The sequence below is a fragment of the Sylvia atricapilla genome, chromosome 6, assembly GCF_009819655.1.
Source record: "Sylvia atricapilla isolate bSylAtr1 chromosome 6, bSylAtr1.pri, whole genome shotgun sequence".
Lineage (NCBI taxonomy): Eukaryota > Metazoa > Chordata > Aves > Passeriformes > Sylviidae > Sylvia > Sylvia atricapilla.
This window is the reverse complement of record NC_089145.1, coordinates 14,349,916-14,369,025: the sequence shown is the minus strand read 5'-3', so window position 1 is coordinate 14,369,025 and position 19,110 is coordinate 14,349,916. Positions and strand designations below refer to the sequence as shown.

At 39.1% G+C, this 19,110-nt stretch overlaps 1 protein-coding gene across 2 annotated transcripts; it reads left to right on the top strand.

Moving 5' to 3' along the window:
* The first annotated feature begins 158 nt into the window (after positions 1–158).
* TSG101 (tumor susceptibility 101) lies at positions 159–19,070 on the top strand. 2 transcript variants are annotated; one of them, XM_066320865.1, is made up of 10 exons: positions 159–318; positions 3,433–3,517; positions 5,321–5,386; positions 5,995–6,158; positions 7,498–7,624; positions 9,804–9,870; positions 11,502–11,593; positions 16,202–16,404; positions 17,896–18,135; positions 18,734–19,070. In XM_066320865.1, exons 1-10 carry the CDS (start codon positions 277–279, stop codon positions 18,821–18,823), a joined length of 1,176 nt encoding a protein of 391 aa, XP_066176962.1. In that variant the 5' UTR covers positions 159–276; the 3' UTR covers positions 18,824–19,070. The 2 variants fall into 2 exon arrangements, with proteins under 2 accessions (XP_066176962.1, XP_066176961.1); XM_066320864.1 differs by having other exon boundaries at positions 11,499–11,593.
* The last annotated feature ends 40 nt before the right edge of the window (positions 19,071–19,110 follow it).

Here is a 19,110-nt window from a genome sequence, read left to right as displayed (position 1 = left end):
GTGTCGTATTCCTTGGCCAATCACCGAGGGCCGCGGCTCGGGCGGGGCGGTGGGGAGTTCTCCTGTGCCGGGGGCGGTGAGCTCCAGGCCGGCCCTTGTGCGCCGCTCCCCGCCCGGTGCCCGCCCGGTGCCCGCCCCGTGACGCGCGGCAGCGGCGCCGCCGCCGGAAGCGGGCTCGCGGCCGCTTCCTGTGTTTATGTAGGGCCGGGCCGGCGGCTCCGGGAGCAGCGGCGGCACCGACACCGGCAGCGACACCGGCAGCGAGGGGCGGCCGCCATGGCCGTGTCCGAGAGCCAGCTCAAGAAGATGCTCACCAAGGTACTGGCTCGGCCGGCGGGCGGCAGCGGGGCCCAGCGCCGGGAGGCTCCGGGGAGTTGGGTCGGGAAGGGAGGAACGGCGCAGCCAGCCTAAAATGGTCGTGCCGGACTGCGGGGCCGGGCTGGGACAGTGCCAGGCACCGGCGGGGCCGGGGGAACACACGGCGCTTGTGCTCCCCCGTTACAGCAGGGGGAAGGCGACCTCAGCGTCGCTGACCGGGGTGGGGTGGGTTTGCTTTGGTTATTGCCCCTGTGTAAGGAAACGGGGAAATCTTACGGAAGGCAAATCATTAACCACTGAATCATGCAGAGCCACGCGTGCCACTCTTCACCCAAGTGAAAACGGCGTTGTCCAGCAGCTTGGAATGGAAACCCCTAAAGCTGACACTTAGGGGGAGCTGCGGCTTTGTTGGGGATGATTTTGGTTGTGGTTTTTTTTGGCAGCATTTAATCGTATGTGTGGCATTTTGAAGTGAAGTACAATAGCTGAGAATCTCATCAAAACCAAAGGTGCATTCACCTGCATGGAGTCATAAGTAGATTTTTTTATCAGCTTGAAAATGTGTATTGAATACTTAGTCAGTGTCACTTGGTCAGTGTCAGAGATCATATATGTATTTGTATACACCTCTTTGCTAAATTAATTATTGTGGTGCCATAGAAGAAATGGAATTTAAGGTAATCAATGTTGTTTTTCCCCCACACTTGCTCATTTTATACTGCTGTCTGACTTTCTGTAGGTGATGGAAAATGAAGAGGCTATTTCACTATATTTATTTTTCAGAAATAGTTACACTTTCAGTTCTAGAGAGGGAAGTTTAGTGATATTGCCCATATGGAATAGTTCAGTGTATGAGATAACAAAAGCTTGACTCCAGTTTAGGGGAACGTAAGCACTTGATTTAACTTCATGTATTTATTTACTTGCTGTCAGATCTTGAAAAACTTCATCTTTCTGTGATCTGTTTCGTGGTATGTAAAATGAGGGGAAAGCATTTGCAATCTGAGAATGGAGAAGGAAAAAAGTCTAGAAATTAAGGATTCAAAATAATCAGTTTTAGTTACTTTCATAGAAATCACTAGGATCTTACATTGTCCAAAAAGCTTTTGGCATTTCTTGGAAATCAATCCAAGTACAGAAATTAACAGCTGAAATTAACATTTAATTTTGATTGTGGCAGTAGCTGGAATCATACAACTGTCTCTACTAAGTAATCATCACTCAGTGTAAAAACAGTTTACAAGAATATTATCTTTCTTTGTTTTAATGGAGATATGAAAATGCTTGCTTAATGTTCAGGTGTTGTGCCTAATTTTTGAAAGCACCCGCCAATAACCAAATTTATGGTTTATCAACCCCATCATATACCAGAATCACAGTGTGCCTGCTGAGCAGGCAGGCATCGTTTTACCAATTCCTGACTCAACTGATTGGAGATTCTTGTGCTAAAAGTGGAAGTAAAGCCTGACTCTTACTTCTTTGCTGTGGGAGTGGTGAGGCACAGGTTGCCTGGAGAAGCTGTGGATGCCCCATCCCTGGCAGTGTTCCAGGCCAGGCTGGATGGGGCTCTGAGCAACCTGGGATAGTGGAAGATTCTCTGCCTTGGGCTTGGAACAAGGTGATCTTTAAGGTGGCTTACAACCCAAACCATTCTACAATCCTTGTGCTCTTTAGAAGCTTCTGTGAGCAGAATCCACTTCTCTTTTAAGTAGTGATTATACCAAACTTGTTGAAGCTCTGTCCTGGACCATAAGGTTTGTTCCTATCAGAAGGCCCTGCCTTTTAAAAGTAGTTGGTGATCAACTGTCCTTTGTCCTGTAGTGACACATGCAGCGGTGTCGGTGTGTGCTGCCAGTCTCTGACTGGTGTACATGAAAATTCCTCCACATCCCAGCAATGCCTGTTCCTGCTCCTGCCAGGTGTTGGGGAGGGAGGGAGGAACGTATTCAAATGTGAGCAAAGTTGTCTCTCTGTCAAGTCCCTGCTGCACACTCCCAATCCTGCACCCAGTTTACAAAGGAGGCTGAGATGCTTTGCTGCAAGCCCTCCCACCAAAACAGCACCAGGGGCTGATTGACCTCTGTGCTGGTGCTTCCCTGTGCACACAGGAATCCCTGCTGGAGGGGTTGCATTCTGTCCCACAGTCTGCATTTTGCAGACAGACCAAGTGGCTGTTTTGTCCTTGGTCATTTGAGGACGATCAGTCACAGCATCACCCGAGGTGCTAGTGCTTCCTGTGGGCTGAGGTGACATTGTGGAGGTGGCATGGTGGGTTCATCCCTGCTCAGTAAATCCAAGTTGTCATGCCCAGGAGGAGCATCCTTGTCAATCTCTGGAGGTGACAGGAGGAAGAGTTAATTTCTGAGCTTCACAACTCATGAGTGTTTGTCGGAGCCAAGGTGACATTTAGCTGTGGCACCTCAGTTTGCTCTCGGATAATGTCTGGATTAATTTGTTCAGATGTTGTTAAAATTTGTATGCATTAGATGTCAGGCATTTCATTGTGCTGGCCCCTTTGTCTTCCTACCCTGATTCAATGAAAAGTTACTGTCTGTGTTCCTTAGGACATCTGAAGATTGCAGTTTTTTAAATCATATTAGAATAAAAAAACTGTCAAGGTACCACATTGCTGGCTTTTCTTTTCAGTAGTAATTATCAGGAGGAATGATCACAAGGCTAAAGAGCTGCACTGTGTGGTGAACCAAATCTCTGTTGCCCAGGAGCCTCTGCTGTCTGTGGGTTATAGCTCAGAGACTAGTGAATTCTGTAGTAGTGTATCTGTGGTTTACAGGGCATCTGTGCTGGTACTCCTTGCTCCTGATAAAAGGAAAGGGGTAAAACCAGTGTTATTGCTGGTGATATTGTGCTTTGATATTGTGCTTACACCCTTGTTAAGACTTAACACCTTGTTGAAGTTTGATAAGTTATATAGGCAGTGATTGGTTAAGTAATGTGGACAAATAAATGATTCTTCCTAACTTAAGAGTGGAGAAGAATGTCCATGGATAGATGTAAACTCTCATAAATGCTGTCTGTTGGGTAAAATAAAAAATTGAATTAAATTATATTAAAAAGATAGCTTCTGAAGTAATTTCTTTCTCTTTTGTTTTCCAGTATAAGTATAGAGACCTAACCATACAGGAGACAACCAGTGTTATTACTCAGTACAAGGACCTTAAACCTGTCATGGATTCATATGGTTAGTCTGTGCATGAGAAAACTTTTGTTAATGAACTGTTGATGTGTTAGATGTCTTTGGTAGTTTTTGTGGGGGTAAAAAGAAGATTACCACAAGAAAACATAACTTGAGTTTCTCTTTTTTGTCTCTGACATAAATACTTCTTTAAAAACACAGACTCAGTAATATAGTAAGGTTACTTTAGAAAATAACTATCTAATGTGCCAAAAAGTGGCATGTTTTTCACAGCCTAAGTTTCAGTTAATCACTCACTGATGTCATCAGTTGGTGTCCTGAGATTGCTGGTATCTTACAAATTCAGCTCTGCTGCCATATAAAGACGTCTTTAAAATTCTGTGTAGGAAGAACTGTAAATCAATGAAGAAATGCTTCATTTAAAATCATTGCGGTAGTCCTTAAGAGAATGAAGAAAACAGAGTCAAGTATATAAAAAATTGGCATGAGGGTTTTGTAATGTAAATTATCAATGATAATCGCTGTTTGTTAGCCGTCTTAAAGTCTCTAAGTGAATTTCAGTGTGTTAAATGAAGATGATATCTAGGGTTGTACAGTGAGCCAGTGTAGCTGCTGAGGTCAGCCTTCTCTGGTCACCTGTTTTTTAACTGTTACCTGTGGGATTCCTCTGTGATCTAATTTATATTACTAATAATTCATCAAAAATTTTAAAGTTTTCTGCTTTTTAAGTTTTATATCTGGATTGAGAAATATTGAGAAGGGACATGGGCAGGTAGAAGACGAATTAGTTTTAATTCATGCAAGCCAGCAGCTGTCACAGAAATAAAAATTCATTCAGTGACTGGAGAAACAAAACATGAGTGAAGGGACTGTGGCTGGAATAGCTGCACAAGTTTGCATAAGATGGTGATGACAATTCCAGATATCCTTGAGCTGTAGCCATTTGTGTTCCCTAATGCTCTTTAAGCTGCCTGGGAAAGGTTAAGCACAGAACCACTTACAGATAATCAATATTATTTGTAGCAATGACATCAGCTGCAACGAAGTGATTACATTGCTGATGAGACATTTTCCAAGTTCATATTAATAATTAAATGTTGAAATCCCAACATGTTCTACCTGCCTTTGCAGAACATCAGCACCACAATGACTGTGCACAGTAACCTACATTTGAGTTATGGCTAGAAACTTTCAGAAGGAATTAAGAAGATAAAAGCTTCCTCAACAGAAGCTGATTTATTCAGCCAAGAATAATGTGTTGGATTAGAAGTATGAGAAAACTAAATACAGCAACTCAGTAAATTTAGGTCAGAGTTTTTGTGGAGTCTGTGACTAAGATTTGGCAGAGTCAAGCACTCTTTCTTCCTCTTCAGTGTGTTACTGTTTGATTAAATTACCTTTGCTGAATCTATAATAAATACCTGTGGCATATGCTTGAAGAAAACATAAAGAATTCTTTTATAAACCTCAGATGACAGCTTTTTCTTTAAAATCAAGTTTGAGTTCAGATTATTTTTGCAGCAATTTGCATTGCTTGCAGTTTGCAAGATTCCAGCATTTTCTTTGGTCACTGAATTGAGGAAGCAGTTTTATTTGTCGAGAAGGTAGTTTGACAATGATTAGTCATTCATTTTTCAGAAGTGTCTTGTTCATAAGGAGTTGCCTGACTGTGGACAGTCATTTGCTAATCCATAAATATGCAAGAGCTGAACCATTTAGGCTGAGTTTATGTTTGTATGTGTGTAACTAGTGAAAACTTATGCCACTAAATAGATGGGGAATAACCTGAACCGAGATTAATGTAACCAATTATGTTTGTTTTTAAAAATACTGTTTGTTCTCTTTCAGTTTTTAATGATGGCTCGTCCAGGGAGTTGATGAGTCTCACTGGAACCATTCCTGTGCCTTACAGAGGTATGAATGTATTATAATTATCATCATCATCCCCATTATTTTCCCAAACTGCATGAAAAACTTAGATTTGGGCTGATTCAACTTCACTACTTCAGTGACCACTTCTTTCTTGAAATCCTTTATTTGTTCAAAGTAAAATATTTTAAAGAAATCGTTCTCTATTTTTGCTGCAGGATAAAATTTGAATGCTGAGCATTGCTTCTTCAGTCATTTACAGCTTTTTTCCTCTCAGGATTGCATGGTTTTTCAGGCTTGTCAGTTGAATGAGGGTTGCAAGCCATTTATTGTTGCAAGCTAATGATAATTCTAATTATAGTCTTATAATGTTGCATTATAGAACAAATGAGATTGTGTAGTATTGGTGAGTGATGATTGTAAACCAGAGTTAAATTGTTCTGAAAAACATAGAATTTGTGGCCATTAGAATTTGTATTAATAACATTCAATGAATTACCTATTCATTGAATGTTATTAGTAAATTTTGGCTCTGGCTTCTAACTTTGTACAGTTGAGTTTACTTGGTTTAGGAGTTTCTTATGAATCTGAATACAGGAGGATAGTTGAAGAATTGAAATAACTTCTAAAATCTTTCCAAATATCTTTTCTAGGTAACACATATAATATCCCAATTTGCTTGTGGCTGCTGGACACCTACCCTTTCAACCCCCCAATTTGTTTTGTTAAACCCACTAGCTCTATGACAATAAAAACTGGGAAGCATGTTGATGCAAATGGAAAGATATACCTTCCCTACCTGCATGAGTGGAAATATGTAAGTATAGAGAACTTGAAATTCTCAAACTGCTCATTCTGCATTCCTCAAGATAGTTGTATCATTTTTAATAAAAACCATAGTCTTTATTAGAGATCTTTAACCATTTTTTAAATAAAATTGGCTGGTTTTTTTTTTGGAATGTCTTAAAGTTCAGGGTGTTGCATTCTGTGTTCTGGTTATTTAAGGTAATTTATGTTACAGTTCAGTTACAACTTGTCTGATTGAACAGTGCAGCATAGTGTCTCCTCCCCTGGCAAGAGAGTGATGTGAGGATTTATTACATAAGAATATTTATAGGAGGGAAATTATAAATTTACTTAGAACATCACTGTGACTTAAATGGGCTTTTAAAAGCACTTGTACCTCTTTATATAGACATTCCTGGTACCTCATGTATATGGATATATATGCTTTACCACTAAATAGAGACACTGAGCAGTGCAGGCCTCAAAGAAGTTTTAGCCAAACTATGGGCTTGTAAAGAAAATAAACTGTGTTGACAAGATTAGAACAATTATACAAGATGCATGGTTCTGCAGAAGTTGATTAACAGGAATACATTTATTAAGGATGGGTGGTAGTTCAGTGCTTGTGTAGTAATAGTGGAAAAAGCCTGCCCAGGTCAGGTGTTGCACAAAGCAAGAGGATTATCTAAGGTACAGCTGATACAGAATTCTTTCAGTTTTAGAGATTGGTAGAAATAAGTAAGTGGATTATATTGCTAAGTAAACTTGGAATTGGGGTGTTTAATATGGTGCTGCAGTCATGGTGCTTGTTCCTTTTTTGGCAAAATGAAATCATGCCTATATTAAGTAGTTATAAACAGAGAAGTCTGGTTTAACTGTATTTAAAGGAGGTTTATGCCACTCAGTGGGTTAGAATATTTTTTCTGTTGAGACATTCTGAATCAGAGCAAAAGCTGTGGTGTATGAAATGGAAATGTCTAAAAAACTTAGGGATCTGTTTTTCATGTTTTGGGATGGATTTCATTTTCTAAGTAGTATTATAAATCATCTCTGGACATTTATATCCAGACATTTGTTGTCCTGCAGTTGATATGGAACCATGTATTACCCAGTTTATTCTGGGTGTAAATGTGGTTGCTGGTGTATTTTGCTATATGGTTTTGAGTACAAGCTGGCTGGGTTTGGCATCCAGAAAGGAAGTTAATTATGCACATATATATATACAGATATAGACAACCATTTTTAAAGCACTTAAACCCACAAATAAAAGGAATGCTTTGGAGACCTGGTGGGATGGCATCCAGTGGTTGCTACAATCAGTTAAATTCTGTTAGCAAAATGAACAACTTGTGATTTGCTTTCCCTCCCAGCCCCAGTCAGACTTGCTGGAGCTGATCCAGGTCATGATTGTTGTGTTTGGAGAGGAACCTCCAGTGTTTTCTCGGCCTACTGCTTCCTCCAGCTACCCCCCATACCAGGCAACAGGCCCACCAACATGTAAGTGCACATCACTGCTGATTTCTGCAAATAATCGTGTTAACATTTCAAAGGGATTGTTGTCCTGCACAGTTTGCCCACAAATAATGCATTTCGCTTTTTATGTTGCTGGCTAATGAATTCATGGGCTGTACTTTACCTTGTTGGACTAATTGATCTTAAAGGTCTTTTACAACCTAAAGAGTTCTGAGCATCTAAGAATTCATGTGGGGTTTTGGGTTTTGGAGGGGAAAAATCAAGCCTGTATTACTACACAGCGAAAACCAGAACACACTCAAACACCCCCAGGCTCCTCAAAATAACCCATGTCCTGTCAACATTCCAAGACAGACTTACAAAGAGATTATTCTAATAACTTTCTATCTCAGTTTTTTTCATTCTAAAACTACAAGCCCATCTTTTAAGTATCCTGCAACCATTGATTTCATAAGCCCAAGCAAGCCTATAGCTTGTGTTTCCTATGCCCACAGTCCTGTTTGTGTGGTTTATTTTTCTTCTTTTTTCAAATCGCTGGCTGAATTATTAAAAAAACTCCTGCCTTGTGATTTTTTTATTCTATGTGCTCTGTTGATTTGGTGTTCTGCCTTGATACCCATTCTTGTTTTCTTGCTAAAATCGTCAAGACTTACATAAATCATGTATTTATTTTAACTTCTGGAGGCATCTTATTTTCAAGACTGGGGATAGGTAGGTGGGGGGAAAAGGGGAAGTGGGAAACAGAAAATCCTAGAAATTCTTCTAGGAGACTCTGTATTGGGTGGAAAAAAGCCAAAAAAACCAGCAGCATAGACCTCCTCAAGTCAAAGACTGGGGCAGTGGGAAAGGGGGAGCAGTTTAGCTGGAGATTGTTTATTTAATAATGTAATAACAGTTCCACATGAATTTAATGGTACAGTAGCTGTATTTGGGTTGGGTTTTTTTTGCCAGATTTTTAAGGCTGTGCCCATTTTCTATTGAAGTAGGGCTTTTAGTTGATCACAGTGTTCCATTTGAAAAGCTGAAGTGCTATTCATTGCTGTTTCCAGCAGAACCCATTTTTAGCAAGGTTTTAGGCTCTGAACCTGTGAGAGAATGGGTAGCAAATATAAATGGGACCATTAGGAATAATTGACTAAAGGCAGGTGTTTGGGACTTCCCAGCTTGTCTGTGGCTCCCCTGCTTGTAAGAACACCAGAGGATTGGAATGTCCTGGTTTTCCAGGGACAGTGGGGGTCAGTGTAAGTGTAGTTTTAGCAGAGGCTGTGACTTGTGCCTTGAGGACAAACCTGCAATGAACCACATTTGATTAGTCTTGTCAAAGCTGAAGTGCATTGAATTACTGTTTTGAATTGAATTGAGCTGAAGTACCATGAATTACTTCATAGCTGAAGTAATTTTAGTGAAAATGTTTCTGTGTTTTGAAATTATTAATAGCTGCTTAGGTTTACTAGTGTAATGAGACATTCCTTATTTTACAGACTTTTAGGGTTTGGGTTTTTTCACGTTATAAATACATTGTTTAAGAAGAAATGAAGTGCTTTGACAAAAATTTTAATTGTTTGAAAGCACTGAAGGGTGGAAATAGCTCAGCTCTTAAAAAAAAAAAAAAGTTGTTTGATGAAGTATTCCTAAAATAGCTAGAAATGTGGAATAAGTATATCCAAAACATAACTTCGTCAGCTTTTCAAGAAAAATCTTAACCTTGCTAAGGCTATATAGACATTTATATTTGCTGATAAGAAAATTTTAAATACAACTTCTGAATAGCAGAAGTTGCTCAGTAAAGACATGGCTGGATCATTGAACAGCTAATCAACTGCTCTGGAGGTGCTTAAGTTATGCACTTGTTTTTAGTGAGCAGAGATCATTGGCTAGATATGTTAAATTCTTTTTTCAGCTATTACATAAAGAGTGGAGACAGCTCTTCAGATGGGTCATCTTTAGTACTATGTTTTGGAGTTTTTTCCTGAGTACCCAAGCTGCAGATTCTTTTTTTTTTTTCCTTAGTACACCTATTTGTTGTGAATTTTTAAATCAATACCTAGTTTTAGCCATGCAGTGATTAGTTTAAAGTAATTATTAAGAAAAAAAATCAATATAGCAATAACGTTATTTGTATATATGAGGAAGAACTTCTTTACATGGAGGGTTTTAACTTCTAAAATGTAAAAATACAAAAAAAAAATCTTGTTTTATTTAGCTTCCTATGTGCCAGGAATTCCAGGTGGAATATCTCCCTATCCACCATCAAGCACTCCAAACCCAAGGTAAGAGCCCCTTTAAACTATCACTATTTACCTGGTAGAGCGTTTCACTGAATAGTGTCTAATCATAATTGTATTTTCTTATGGTGTATTTGTTGTGTAATTATTCATGTTAGCAGGGTTTGTGAAAAGTAAGGGCTGAATTCTTTTCAGTAGCCAAAATTGGAGGAAGGTTTTGCTTTCTTAGTGTTGCTTCAAATAAAAAATATATGGGTGTGATAAATAGATTTTGAAATTACCTAACTCCTAGCTGTTATCTTCCTTCACTCATATATTTTTATGAGGCTGACACGTTTACATGACATGGAAAGAAATGTACCCCTAAAAGTCAGATTTTATTACCACTCAAAAATTGAACAAAACATTGCTGGCTTAATACAAACCTTGACTCCAGTGTAAATGTGGACTTGGAGCACTCTAAGGGAATTTGAAGAACACAAAGTTACTTCAAAAGTTTTTTGTTAATATTAATAAAGATTTTTTTCTATACAATAGTTTTGAATAAAGCATTTCCAGAAGACTTATAGATCTGTCTTAGTAAATAGTGAGATGTTGACTACTGCCTCCTAGCATGTACTTGTATTTTTTTTACATCATAATTAATTGTTTTTATTATTAATATCCTTATGTCCTGACTTTGTGGTAGGAGCATATGAGATGTTGGTGTAATATGGAGCATTTTTATTAATAAAAAACCCCAAAACCTAAAAATGTAAAAACCCATGAAGATTGGGCAGGGGGAATGTTACGTTTTAAGAGGAAAAAATTTAGGATTTTTTAAAATTCTTACAGCACGGTTTTTGCTCCTAAATATGTTTGTTTGAACTGCTCTTAATATTTGTACAAAAGTAACAGAAGAACTGTTTCGAAAAATTATAATTTGTGAATGAATAGGACGATTTTAGGAACTATTAAATTTGCAGTTACCTGAAGAGAGACAGAACATGCTTATTTTATATTTTGTAGGAGGATTTGGACCACTTTGTTTAATAATTACTGTAGTTAATAAATACTCTGCTGCATGCAGGTGTTTGTTAGTCTACTACTGACTTATTCATGTCCTTGTTTTAGTTGATAGCAAATGTGTTTTAGAAAGGTGATGTAGACTGTCATATGTCATCTAAATTGTTTCAGTGAGCAAATGAATATTTTTGCTTTCTTTATTCTTCAGAGCAGGACTGAGAATTTCTGGGAGAGTTTGTTTCACCTTGCAACCATATTTTGCACTTTCTTGCATTTTTAAGTTTACATAAAGCAGTTCATCAGTCATCTTCTTAACTGTTCTCATATTAAAAATTATTAATTTGAAATTGTTGTGTGGGAGTTGGCAGCCAGAATAATTTCTTTTGGATACTTGTGGGATTTCATATCGCAAAACTGAGAGAGTCAGGAAAATTTGTTACCCAAATGCTGACCAGGCAATACCTAGATAGGCTTTCAGATAAAATGGCGTCTTAAATAATACCAGAAATACCAGTTGTGAAAGATGTTAATGTGAACAGGAAAAAGGCCTGCAGTTTTAACATTTGATTATGTAAATGAATGTTTAACGTGGTGACAGTAAAGGTAATCTAGGTGGATGATATTTTACTAATCGTTGCATAACATTGGCATATCTTTCTTTGTCAAAGCAGCTACCCAAACTATCCTTACCCAGGTGGTGTTCCCTTTCCAGCAACCACTAGTGTTCAGTACTACCCTTCTCAGCCTCCTGTCACCACTGTTGGTGAGTACCTTGGAAAGGGGTTCTCTGAAGTAAAACTTCTCTCTGTACATGTAAAGAAATTAAACGGAAAAAGGAACTTGGTGTTCTTACTCTGAACTTCCAAAGTATCATTCTTTAATTAAAATTTACTGAAAGGAAGGAAAAAACTACATTTTACCTTCAGTCGGGAAATAGATCAATCCCTGGGTTTATGCAATACATTGTGTGTGCTTTGTGGTTTTTTTGAAGAGCACTGTATGTAACTACATGGGATTTTCCTCACCCTTTAACTGTAGGTGACTTTTGATTGTCTGCATTGCTCCATTCATGGTTTAGAAAAATACGTTTTGTCATCATTTAAACATCTCGTGGACTCTATACTTTCTTTTCTCCCAAAATAGTAACTTCCTAAAGTAGCAGTTTGGAATGAGCTTCATTTTTAGTAAGTTTGTTCTCCAGCCTCTTTCCCTGTTGCTTCTTATTGATCTCTACTTGTCACTTCCTCCGTTGTTCCCTTCAGCATTAGGATTTAGGGTATTGACCTGGGTCTTTTCCCAGTCTGCTGCTCTGTGGCCCTTGCTTTCCACCCTGGCCCTCACTTCTAGGATATGTGTAGAAGACTGGGAAGCAGTGGTAAATGTCATCTAGTTCAGTGGGAAGCTGGTGCAGTAACTTTCCAGCTGGCTGATAGTCCTTTTGGCACAGTTACATGGTGAGGGTGTAGAGTCTGTTGTGACGTTCACATCAGCAGTTGTGGACTCTTGAGCCCCATAACTAAAAAGTGCATCCATAGGTTCTTCATTTAATGTGGGAACAGTTATTTATGGAATGGCCTGGGTTAGAGTCATAGAATATCTTTTCTTTCCAGAACTGTGTGTATTTTGTGATTTTCCTTCACATACTTGGGGACAAGGCAAGGGAAGAGAGATGCTTCTACTTTACTCTTACTAAAATATCTGAGGAGTTCTGTTACTACAGAATTTGAAAGCAGCACTAAGTTGTATGTTGTATTTTTCTTGTGCCTGATCCTGTCCTTTGTGTCCAAGTTCTTTCAGCCTTTTCAATTAAGAAAGTATTTTCTGGAAGTTTTTGGCTGCTTCAGTGGTCCCCTCCACTCTGAGGTGATGAGTCTGCCATGCACAGTGCAGGGAAGCTGCTGTCCCACTCAAGTACCTCAAACAGTGCTTGGTGTTGTGGGGCTGCACTTGTGTCCCAGAGGATTAATTAATGGTCTCCACTGGCTCTCATGTAGGGAGCTGATGACATTTCTAGGGAAAGTTGGCTTTCTGCAGTGTCTTTCTGAAACAAATCCAGTTTTGCCTTTATGTAGCAGAGTGTTAATTTAAAATAGAAATAAATTCTATTTAATTTCTTTCCCTGATTTTCATCCCCACTGAAGATGAATAGAGGTGCAATATCTGACAAAAAGATAGAACACTCTTCCAGTCCTGAGTTAGATCATCTGTAATACCGTGTTGTAATGTTGTCATGCCAGGTTTCAGTGACAGTTTAACATTACACTGACTCATTTGTTGCAGCTAGGTAAAAGCCCTACACCTGGTTTACATGACTTATCTCTTGTGCCAGATGAAATGCAAACACATCTCTTTAATCATCCACTACACTTAAAATATTGTGAAGTGTTTTTGTTGTGTTTGTTGGGTGTTTTTTACAGTCCACTACTGTTTTTTTCCTTTCAGCTGAAAATGTTTCTTTCCTGTACAGTTTGTTTGTTTGGCTATGGTTTATTGTGATAGTTGATTCAGGAGCTTATCAGTTGTTACAACTTCAGTTTTGTGCGGGTGGTGGTGGTATGTTTCCTATAGTGAGCCCGGTTTGAATTGAATGAAAATGTTCATGCAAAGCAGCTCAAGTTTTTTATGATCATGGGTTTTTCAAATACTCCTTTAGGCTTTTTCTTTCTGTTCAGTCATTTGCCATTAATTACCTTTCTGATGCAGTTACCGGTTTGATGATTCTGTAAGGTCACTTCTGAAACCAGACTCTGCCTAGTAAAGGTTAAAGGTTTCAGAGTTCTGTGGATTTAATGACCATGTGCCATGAACTCTTCCCCAAGCTGGGCTAATTATGGAAGTGACAGAAGATGTTATAGGTTCATGCTCTGTAAGAAGATACATTGATTGAGCTGTATTAAAATGATGCTTTTTATGTTCAAAGACCTCTTCCCTATCTGGTGGCATTTCTGTGTGAACTTTCATTGTGTTATGTGTACTGTGGCTTTTTTTTTTCCCCCCTCTGTCCTACTTTACTGTTAAAGGGAGCCTTGCATAAAACCCCCCAGAGTGAGGGATGTTGAGGGAGAAGAAAGTAAGCATAAGTTCTACTGATACTGTTTCTGGCTGATTCTGCCTTTGTATTAGAGTATAATTCATTATATAAACAGTAACTAAAATCATGAAATCATGCTATTGCTGTTTTTTGAAAGGACATCAGACCTTTTTGATTTGGAACAATTGTCTGCCTTAATCAGGAAGTCCTATACATTGAATACTCGGTCCTAGATAGTTTGACTGACTTGGTTTAAGTCTTACTTCTCAGTGTAGAAAGTGCTGTTGTTGTTTTCTCCTTTTCATAAGAAGCAACAGTGATGGATTCTTGGGTTTGTGGATATGGTGCTATTTGACAACTTCTGTTCCTGGCTCTAATAATTAACTAAATTTTGCAAATTATCTTGTTGACTGGCAACAGGGTGATTTTTTTAGGCCAGAAATGTAAATCACATGAAGTATTGGGACATTCATATTTTCTTAAGGCTATATTTGCATCAGTTGTTTAATAATTCAATCTCTGTATTTTTCAGTAATGGTAATTTGCTTATTTTTTTTAAAAAAAGTACACATATTCTGGTGCAACTTATATGTATGCAAAGTGCTCACATTAGTAATGATCAAAATTTAGGTTTTCTGTATTTTAGAAGGCTTTGGTGGATTAGTAAGCATTGTGCTTCTTCCTGTAGTTCTTGTCCTTCGTTTGCATAGCTTTATTTTTCCACCCATATGGCTTGGTGTAGGTTTAGTGGACAGAAACAGAGTAAAAAACGTAGGGAAGAGATAAAAATTTATGCAGACTTGTTTTGATAGCAGAAGTCCAAAAAAAGTCTTCAATTATACTAGATTTTTGTGAGCAGTGATGAGTAGTTTTTTCATTTTACTGTTTATTGAAATCTAGGGCACTGGAAAATGTGATGTGCGTAATACTGTAACAGTTTCAGGTTTTTGATAGCTGTGTCTCGATAAAAATATATTCTGGTAAAAATTATTCTTGTTTATTTTCTTTGTAGTTACAGAGCTTCAAATCTCTCCGTGTTTCATTCATAGTAATTGTGAAGTTTAAGCACAAAAGCTGCTGTAATTCTTGCTTTGTCAGTAGTTGTTACAATCCAGTTGAAATTTCACTAGATCTAGAAGGTGTGAGGCACAAGCCTGGGGAAACTGTGACTCTCCAGTTATTCCCACAGAATAATTCAAGTGGTTTGTGATAAATACCACCAGTAGCCAGTTCACATTTGCTAGAGCACTCTGAGTTTCCTGGTCTAGAGACACATTACACTTCTTGTGACAGGTACAAAGTACTTACCTTTCTATTTAAAAATGTGTTAGTTACAGACTCTTGAGATTATCCTTAAAAGGCTGATTTGCAAAAGCATATTCAGGTCTCCTGCCCCTTCTGCTCACTTGCCCATAGGGATTGCACTGTTCTTGAGCCTGAAGGAAGTGATCCTTGACCTGCTGTCTTGCACCCCTCTTCCTCTCCGTGGTAATTCTTCCAAGAAGGTCTGTGAAGAGGCCAAAGTTAGCTCTCATAAAATCCAGGGTTGCAATCTTATTCATTGTCCTGCTTTCTCCTTGTGGGATACAGAACTCAACAATCTCATGGTCACTGTAGCCAAGGGTGCCTCAACCTTCACATCTCCAGCCAGACATTCCTTGTTAGTTTTACAAGGTCCAGCAGCACATCTTTGCTCGTTGCCTTTATCTGTGTCAGAAAATAATGGTCACTGCTTTCCAGGAATCTCCTGGATTGTGTGTTGTCCCTCCAGCAGGTGTCAGGGTGGTTCCCCATGAGAACCTGGGCTGCATGCCTTTCCTGGAAGTGGTCTCTGTAACTCTCCCTTTGTCTTTCCTAGTTTAAAACTTTCCTTACCAGGCCAGGCATTTCTAAAGAAAAAACAAACCAAGAAACCAGAAAAAAACCCTAAACTAATACCTGTAATAGGTAAATTCATTGTCTCAATTCAGCTGTTATATTAATTGTAACAATTTAGCCATTAATTCTTGTTCTTCTTTAAAAGGTCTTGGACTAGTAATATTGATGGACTTGAGAGGAAATGGCCACCTCATTTTTAAAGTTAAAAAAGAGCGTGGGTATGGGAATAGTGAAGTGAATGAATGGATGCATACTCTTAAATTTACCTGTGTCCATCCTAATGTATGTTATCTCACTGTGGTGTCTTGGCTGCTTCTGGAAATTATTATGGAGAGCAGTAAAATTATTTTACTGTCTCACATTGCTGAAGTACATAGAGCGACTTGGCTGCTTGCTTCTCCAGCTGGCTTCATACTGCAGGCAGCGCAGCCCGGCATTAACCTGTGGCACTTCCCTGTGCAGGACCCAGCAGAGATGGCACCATCAGCGAGGACACCATCCGCGCTTCGCTCATCTCGGCCGTCAGCGACAAGCTGAGGTGGCGGATGAAGGAGGAGATGGATCGCGCGCAGGCCGAGCTCAACGCCTTGAAACGCACCGAGGAGGACCTGAAGAAAGGCCACCAGAAACTGGAAGAGATGGTAACTCGCCTGGATCAGGAAGTGGTAAGCTGAGAGGAGCCATTGCTCCCCTCCTGAGTATTCCTAGTAATGAACAGAAGCTTGTGATTAATTAATCTTTAAGCACGATGGAAATAACAAAGCTTCCAGAGCATTGTGCCTTTTCTCTTTCACAGCTGGGGGCTCATGCTCAGACTGAAGCAAGTCAGAAACAGCAGTGACCGTGAGATGCAGTGTCCTGCATGGGTCTTAAAAATGTCATTGCTCAGTAGTAGAGTGTAGCAGTGTGATTTTAGATGGTGGAGCTGCTACCTATTTCCCAATAAGCATCTCCTGTGGAAAAGCCAGTTGGGGAGGATTCAGGGCAAAGCAGTCGGGTCATATCACACAAGCCAGGCTAGCTCAGCAAAGAGAGGCAAGAAGGGCCTTTTGTATGGTAAGTTCCAGCAACGGTTTGTTCCGGCACACTGAAGGGATCAGGGACAAAAAAACTGGCCAGTTGCTGTGCACGGGCCTAAATACAGGTCAGGAACCAATGGTCTGAAGGCACATGGGTGGTACAAAGGGCAGGGCAAAGGTCAGTGGCCTATAGGGAAGACGGGACCAGCCACCAGGGGTACCACAACCAATGGGGAAGCAGGCAAAGAAGAAACCACGAGAATTAGGGGCATGGGGAGAGAAGGAGACTGGGGTAGAGTACATGGTGTAGCAAGACACCATGGGGGAGGTCTTCCTTTCAGCCTAGGCAGGGAAGACTCTATGGTAGATCTTTCCAGGCCAGGACCCTGGGAATTCCTTTGAGGGGTTGGAGGGATTCCACAGTAGAGGAACAGTTTTATTTTTCCCTGTTCTTTCTGTGAAAGAGGTTATTGGTGCGAGATTATTTCACATTTGTGTCTGTTTCTTGATAATAATGTGTAACAGCAGCACTGGAGAACATTTCAGTGTCTTAGTGCAGAGAACACTGATTTTGATCACAGTCTCCTTATATAACTTCTCCTTTCCCAGAAGTCTCTCCTACTCGCAGTATGCTCAGAAATTCCTGCAGTTTTTCAATAAGGCATCTTCCACTTAGTCCATCTGCTCCTTGCACTGCTGCTTGGGAATAAGATTTTGGGATTGATGAACAGCTTCTGAAACCAGATCAGTGTTCAGATGTGGTTTTAAAAAAATATTAGAAATTATTAATTTGACTGGAGAACTGGGGATACTGCATTCTAAAAAAAAAATAATTACTTTGGCTTTGCCTTTATTATTTTTAGCTAGTCGAAATGGTTATTTTTCCTAATGTGGACCTGGAAATACTTGAGAGTGTTGGCATGCCTTCTCTACAGTTATAAATGGGTAATGGATTGACATTATCTAAAGCAGATGTTACATTTTCAAAAGATCTGAAATCTACAGGTTGATAGACTTTCTTTTGTAAAAATCATAAATAAAGATAAGCAAAGAAGTACAGAATGAACTGGTATATCTAAAAATCTTTCATCTGGACAATTGTATCACAAGATAAATAGGCAGCTTAATTGTTTTTAGGCTGAAGTTGACAAGAACATTGAACTTCTCAAAAAGAAGGATGAAGAGCTCAGTTCTGCCTTAGAGAAAATGGAAAGTCAGTCAGAAAATAATGACATAGATGAAGTTATCATTCCTACAGCACCGCTTTACAAGCAGATCCTGAACTTATATGCAGAGGAAAATGCAATTGAAGACACCATCTTCTACCTTGGGGAAGCACTGAGACGTGGAGTGATAGATTTAGATGTCTTTTTAAAGGTAGGTTTCTTGGGATGTTTTTAAGATGTGCATTTTAAATGTGTTTACTTTGGACTCTGGTTCAGCTTACTAATGTTCATGATCTCTTCACAGAAGAGGATCCTGTAGGAGCGGGAATATTTATACATTCAAGCATAAGTTTTAGAAAGCAATTTCAGAATTTAAAGACCAGTTTTAAAAGCATTATAGATACAAAGTCATATTGTTTCCTTCTTGTGTCCACCTTGCAAGTTCTGTTTATCTACTTTTAGAACCATTCTCTGCCCCATGGGCATTATTCTGATTTCACCTTACGGAGTGCATGTTATTACTTTGATAAGAATATGTGTGGAGTTAATTATTAATTATTATAATTTAATGAACCAGTTAATAATTTAAAAAATTGTAAAAAATATACTGTAGTGATTGCATTTGGTAGCCATCTGCCAGTCATTTTAAGCCAAGAAAGTGCCATTTAGTAGAGTAGTGAATTATGAGTTTCCAAAAAACTGACATCCCATTTGGGTCACAGAATGTGCTGTGCTCTGAACATTGTACTGCAGTATTAGGTTTTTATCAGAACTTTACCAATAGCCACCTGTTGTTTTCCTTTCTGCAGCATGTACGTCTCCTGTCTCGCAAGCAGTTCCAGCTGAGGGCACTGATGCAGAAAGCAAGGAAGACTGCTGGACTCAGTGATCTCTACTAATTCCCAGACTTTACCTGGGAAATTAGATTTCTTTGTGAAGCAGCCATTCTCTTGATCTTTCTCTTAATCAGTAGGTGCCCAGAGTAAGTTATTACATCATCCAAGTGTAAGATATTTTGAATCAATAATATATTTTCTTTTTGGTAAAGACTAGCTTTTATTAATGCACTTTCTATCTCCTGTAATCTTTGTGCTGGTGGACTTAACGCTGAATAAAACTTGTTGCATATTTTCTTCCTCTACACAACTGTGTAATGTGCTTTCTTTTCAAATATGCAGTGTCAGCT

What these genes read in the sequence shown, in the direction of transcription:
- TSG101 (XM_066320864.1), top strand. Translation starts at nt 277, where the DNA reads ATGGCCGTGTCCGAGAGCCAGCTCAAGAAGATGCTCACCAAG. An exon ending in ACCTGTCATGGATTCATATG is followed by an intron (nt 3,518 to 5,320) that starts GTTAGTCTGTGC and finishes GTTCTCTTTCAG; the next exon opens with TTTTTAATGATGGCTCGTCC. An exon ending in ATTTAGATGTCTTTTTAAAG is followed by an intron (nt 18,136 to 18,733) that starts GTAGGTTTCTTG and finishes TCCTTTCTGCAG; the next exon opens with CATGTACGTCTCCTGTCTCG.